This window comes from Coenobita brevimanus, chromosome 111, assembly GCF_032717465.1.
Source record: "Coenobita brevimanus isolate Jiangsu-jjx chromosome 111, ASM3271746v2, whole genome shotgun sequence".
Classification (NCBI taxonomy): domain Eukaryota; kingdom Metazoa; phylum Arthropoda; class Malacostraca; order Decapoda; family Coenobitidae; genus Coenobita; species Coenobita brevimanus.
Genome location: NC_137064.1, coordinates 21,362,804 through 21,369,161, shown reverse-complemented (window position 1 = coordinate 21,369,161; position 6,358 = coordinate 21,362,804). Strand labels below are relative to the sequence as shown.

General features: G+C 43.1%; 1 protein-coding gene across 1 annotated transcript; it reads right to left on the bottom strand.

Moving 5' to 3' along the window:
• Positions 1 to 341: 341 nt before the first annotated feature.
• Positions 342 to 2,539, bottom strand: LOC145417836 (uncharacterized). Its single transcript, XM_080286456.1, has 3 exons — positions 2,487 to 2,539; positions 1,657 to 1,748; positions 342 to 542 (listed from the first exon to the last, which is right to left on the bottom strand). The coding sequence occupies exons 1-3, from the start codon at positions 2,530 to 2,532 to the stop codon at positions 342 to 344; spliced, it is 339 nt and encodes a 112-aa protein (XP_080142582.1). The 5' UTR covers positions 2,533 to 2,539.
• Between the last annotated feature and the right edge of the window lie 3,819 nt (positions 2,540 to 6,358).

Here is a 6,358-nt window from a genome sequence, read left to right as displayed (position 1 = left end):
CTGAAACCCCAACAGCCACTCTGAAGCCCCAACAGCCATTCTTTAAATCCCAAAAGCCATTCTGAAGCCGCAATGGCTACTCTGAAGCTTCATTGGCTACTCTGAAGCACCAGCAGCCACTCTCAGAAGTCCAGAAAAGCCAATCTCAGAAACCTCAACAGCCGATCTGAGGCCCCAACGGCCACTCTGAAGCATCAGCAGCCACTCTCAAAAGCCCCAACAGCCACTCTGAAGCCTCAACAGCCTCAGTAGACACTCCAAAGACTTACTAGCTACCTTAAAGCCTCATTATTCACTCTGAAGCCTCAGTACCTACTCTGAAGCCTCAGTACGAAGCCTCACTACGCACCCCGAAGCCTCACCTCCAGGACGTAGGATCGGCCGACAAATATGTTGAAGATGGAGATGCCCCCGACGAGCAGGACGACGACAGGGGTGACTGAGTTAATGTAGATGAGGAACTTGATCAGGAGCTTACTGCCGTCTGTGAGCAGCTCCACGCCCCTCGCCCATATCCACGCCCACAGGAGACGTCGGTTGTTCTGTGGGTGGCAAGGAAAAGGAAAACTGATGACGTCGGTTGTTCTGTGGGGTCAAGGAAAACTGATGACGTTGGTTGTTCTGTTCTGTGGGGACAAGGAAAACTGATGACGTCTGTTGTTCTGTGGGGGGGTAAGAAGAGGAAAACGGATGAGTCTCGTGCAGCTGGTAAGAATAAAGCTAACTCACTATGGGATCAATTCCACCTATGAATAACCCAACCTAAAGGACTTAACTAACGGTGAAATTATGTAACTCTACTATCTGTCTATCCATTTATCTCTATCTACAGTTGGACGCCTATATCCCGTAAGGGGTGGCCACAAACAATTCGCCTCCATGTCGCCCTGTCCCCTGCCATTTCGCTGCCCTGACTCTACTGAAACTGGTATTTCTCGCAAAGTCTACTGAAAATATTAATCACCAAATCAGTTACTTGCTCACGTTATGGAAGGTTTGCATAGAGGTGGAGGCAAAATCCTTCCATTCTCCTAAACTTAATATGTTCAGTCCAATGATGTTTTGTATTTAATTCTTGCTATTTTCAGACGATTCTGCTACCTTTACGACACACCATTTGAACTGGTAGGGTTAAAAATGTCCTTAATTAAATTCCTCACTATCAGAGTCGAACGAAATCACTGAGTATGAATGTTCTGGGGTGATCTAATTTTAAAATAGTAAAAACCAACATAACTGACCTAACTCAACAAGGAAGTGACGTAACTCTGACGTAATCCAACTGGGTCCGACATTTCTCGCCATTTTAGTTATTTGCTCAAGAGTGTGTGTGTGTGTATTCACCGGGTCGGTCAGGATCACTTGATGGTCGTGATCGTCAGCATTTTACCCTCCCGGAAGGGAGCTGAGAGCTCATATAGTCCGATCTAAGGGCAAGGCTGTGACCTTCACACACCCGTCCCCTTGCTCAAGGGGGACAGTAACCACCCACTTCGTCAGTGAAACTTTTCACAACCTGAGCGAGGCGCGATCTCCCGTCTACCAGATGGCAAGCGAGAACGTTACCACTGCGCCAGCGAGCGGTGTGTGTGTGTGTGTGTGTGTGTGTGTGTGTGTGTGTGTGGTGTGAATGGGTAGATAGCCTTGTCTACTGACCTTTCTGACACCGTGGATGAGGACGCAGGCCACGACGAAGTGGATGACGGTCTGCAGCGTCATACCAACGAACGACAGGCGCCCTAGCTCTCCTGAAGACAACAACAGCAACAACAATAAGAAATAATAATAATAATAATAATAATAACAACAACATGCTAGTACTACAACCACTACTACTACTACTACTACTACTGCTAGTAGTAGTTCCTGGTTTCTTGATAAGAAAGTATATAATAACCAGCATACCATAACTGTGAATTTCATAACAGTCCTGGATGGGGTGGCAGCAAATAAATCCCCTCCACGTCACCCTGTCCTTCGTCACCAGGCTGCCCTTTCTCCAATTCATAGCAACCTCTTTCATAATATACCTCTCCAGCCCGTCCCTCCACCTCATGCTCGTTCTTCCCATCCCACACTCCCCTTGAACCTCTCCTAGTCAATCTCTCGTTCTCCGTTCTCTTCATGCAGCATAACTATCTCCAGGTACTTCAAACACGTTCCAGTATATCCTTATTTTCCAAACAAATAAATATTCTGAAATTATAGTGAGAGAAGCGTAAATTATGAGAGAAAGAGTGAGTGTTATGGAGTGACCTGTGTGGCAGAATGAGAGAGTATGACAAGAGTGAGAGAGAGCGACACTGTGATGGTAAATGTGTGATAGAGTGAATTTGTGGAGTACTGGTTCGAGGTGTGTGTGTGTGTGTGTGTGTGTGTGTGTGTGTGTGTGTGTGTGTGTGTGTGTGTGTGTGTGTGTGTGTGTGTGTGTGTGTGTGTGTGTGTGCGCGTGTGCTAATATTCAACAAATGACACAACCCACGTACCTCCTCCCGTAATTGCCCACGCCGCCATCCCAAACAATATAGTCATCAACAAACAAAAGATCTGAAAAAAAAAAAAAAAAAAGTGAAAAAAGAGCTGGAAAATTACAAAAAAACATGAAAAATACAAACGAATGACCAGGGAAACATACTTGAAATAATCAATAACAACCAGCAAACAAGAAAAAAAAAATCGGAAAATTAAAGAGGAAAAATAAAAAAGAAAGCTCTGAACAACAAAGACACCCAATACCTTAAACAAAATTACTTGAAATTAACAAGGAAAAAAACTAAACCTAAACACACACACACACACACACACACACACACACATTCTCTCTCTCTCTCTCTCTCTCTCCTGGTGACTCAACATTGTGGCTGGCGAAATAATTTCCTGTATCCCACAAAATATTTCCCTACGCTGGGTGGTAACCATATAACCAAATACCGTCTGGTAATTTAGTGGATTAAGGTGCTTCAGCCGGATGGAGCATATATGGGTTGCATTGAGGGGTGTTTTTATTTTTACGCAAGGAAGAATAAACCGAAGACCAGGCTGGGGTTTCTTGCTAGCGTAATGGCACTCAGGGGTAGTGAAGCTGGTCACCGTTGTCTTAAATATCGGGAATGAGCAGCCTAGCCCCGGGCCCCTACACTGCTGTTTGGGGCAAAATGGGAGTGGATGTTGCTGCTGGTGCTGCTGTTGTTTTCTGGCATGCAGGAAATAAACACATCCAAACAAAAATCTACTCAGCTGTCATAAATTATTTTTTTTCTTGCAAAAGGGTTTCAAGAAATAACCTTACCCAGCTCATTAGAAAAAAAAAAAAAACACTTTTTCCCTTATAAATGGGGGATGGAAAAACACACAACTAATCAGCTTTTTTTTTTGGGGGGGGGGGTTAACACGGGTTGAAAAATACATACTTCTACTCATTTTATATTTCTTCTGGAAATAAATACCTGACGAATTTCTATCCAAACTCAGCTCGTATTCTTTTCCTGTAAACAGCGTCATTAAAAATACAAAACTCTACATAGCTTTTTTTTTTTTTTTTTCACAGAACCAATTATACCTACACTGTAATCAAATGTTTTCTTTCTTGTATACAGAGGTTGGGAAGTCACGCATCCTAACTCGACCCAAGTCACGTGGGATAAACAGATGACTCTCTCTCTCTCTCTCTCTCCGTTGTCCAGGCTATATCGTTCAATAATTTAGGCTATCTGCTCTCTCTCTCTCTCTCTCTCTCTCTCTCTCTCTCTCTCTCTCCGTGTCCAGGCTATATCGTTCAATAATTTATCTGCTCTCTCTCTCTCTCTCTCTCTCTCTCTCTCTCTCTCTCTCTCTCTCTCGACGCTGTGTGGAGTGCAGCAAGAGAAAATATACAATCAACCAAGGTTTCATATAAAGAGAAATTTACGCACCAGAGGGAGAAATTAAAGCACCGAGCAAGAGAAATACACCAAGCAGGGGAAATTAAAGCACAAAGTAGGAGAAATCAAAGCACAAAGTAGGAGAAATCTGAGCACCAAGCAGAGGAATTTTAAGCACAGAGGGACATACAGTATCCAGGTACGAGAAATTAAAGTACCAAGCAGAGGAAATTAAAAGAACAAAGTAGAAGAAATGAAAGTACACAGTCGACAGAAATTAAAACAGCAATTGGCCCACAGCATCCTAACAACAGAAACCCAGTCACTTACTAACTCGAAGGACGCTATGACGATGACACCTGTGTGTAATGTGCAGCAACAGCACCTCGTCAACAGACACCTGGGGCGCCCGTCATCCGCCCTCCCGCGGCACCTCTCCAGCCAGGGCGGTTCCATCCCTGCGGGGGCGTTTGTACCCTGTATCTTCGTGATGTTAGACTATCTCCCTCTAACCCTGAATGTTTGTGAAGTTGGAATATTTAACCCTGAATGTTTGTGAGGTTAGAATATTTAATCCTATATGTTTGTGAAGTTAGAATATTTAATTCTGTATGTTTGTGGTTAGAATATTTAATTCTGTATGTTTGTGAAGTTAGAATACTTAATTCTGTATGTTTGTGAAGTTAGAATATTTAATTCTGTATGTTTGTGAAGTTAGAATACTTAACCCTGAATGTTTGTGAAGTTAACATATCCCCATTTACCAATGTATGTTTAGGAAGTTGGAATATCCCCAGTTAACCCTGTATGTTTATGAAGTTAGAATATTTAACTCCGTATATCTGTGAGGTTGGAATATCTCTATTTAATCCTCTATGTTAGCGATGTTAGAATATTTCCCATTTAAATACCAGTAAAACTATAAATTGGGTTGGGGGGTTCGTAACACCTCTTCCTTAGCGATTTATTTTGCATATTGCACGTCAACCCTCCCTTCAGCTTCGTAACATTAGCAAAAAATGAGGGGCAGGATGGAAAATAAATCGCTATGAAGAAAGCATCACGAAATGTCTACAGCCACTCAAAATACCGTACCGCCACGTGACGCTGGATGATGAGGCAGGACATGCTCAGCTAACAACAACAACAAAAACAAAGAGTATAACATGGCTTAGCATCATCATCAATTTGTGTTAGTCTGTCATCATCATCATCATCATCATCATCCGCTTGTGTCAGTTCATTATCATCATCATCATCACCATCATTATCAACCTGTGTTAGTCTACCATCATCACCATAATTCTGAGAGTCCATCATCATTATCATCATCATTGTCATTATCATTATCACCACATCATCATCATTATCATCATAATCATCATCATCATCGTCATCATCATCATCAACGTGTTCCCCAACCCACTGTCTGTATGATGCTTATGTAACTACAGTAATGGTACAGGTGGCATCTTTGTATCCCTGGGCGGAAGCAGGCTGGGGTCAGGCGGGTACTGGTGGAAGAAAATGCACCGTCATCACGTATTGCAACCTGACCCTTACAAAAGATTACAGTGATGATGATGATGATGATGATGGACTGACACATGCTTATGATGACGATGGTAAACTAACACAGGCTGACTGATGATGATGATGATGATGATGATGATGATGATGATGATGATGGCCTAGCGGTACAGAGTGTGCTACCAACCCTAGTGCACTTCCCCGTGACTAGCATCTTACCTAATCCACAAGGGATATACACAAAATAAATACAGCTGTTATCCTATGCATTATTTACTACTAATAATGGCCAAATTGGACGATAATATGGAATGGGAATAACCGCTGAAACTGCGGCCAATTTACCTTCATCTGACGGAACTGGGCCAATCTCAATTCTAAGCCGTGGTTCTGTGTATTTTGATGAGCCTTAATTATGACGAAGGGATGAGTCTCCTTGGTTACTAGTCAAATTTATCTCCATCAACCAATATAAAAAGGGGCTATGGATCTCTGTCAGGTGAAAATAAACCGATTGTTATATTTTTTACGTACTTTTGTTAACTCTGGAGAGAGTCTTGTAATGACACGGTTAGAATTGTCTTCATTACATGTTTGGTGCTGGAGAGGGACGCCTTATACATGATGGTACAGACATAGCTGGGCAGTTCTGCTGCTTGGTTATCCACTGTCCCTTAATTGCTTCCTATCCCAGGAAAGGAGGATGGTGGGCTACAAAAGGGCAACTTCAGCCTGCAGTCCACCAGGTTCACGTGTCAGAGGGACCCAGGCCACAGCAACAAGTCTTGGAAAGGTTGTAGTTACGATCCTAAGTTACGAAAAGGAAAAAATCGTAAATACAGTGGAGAATCTCACCTCAGGGCTCCAGCGTCGAAATCCCCGGCTCGAGGGTACGGCCAAAGGAGGACCTGCGGGTGCAGCTATGCAGGCGGCGCGGCGACGCAGTACAACTATTTTTATTATTTTCC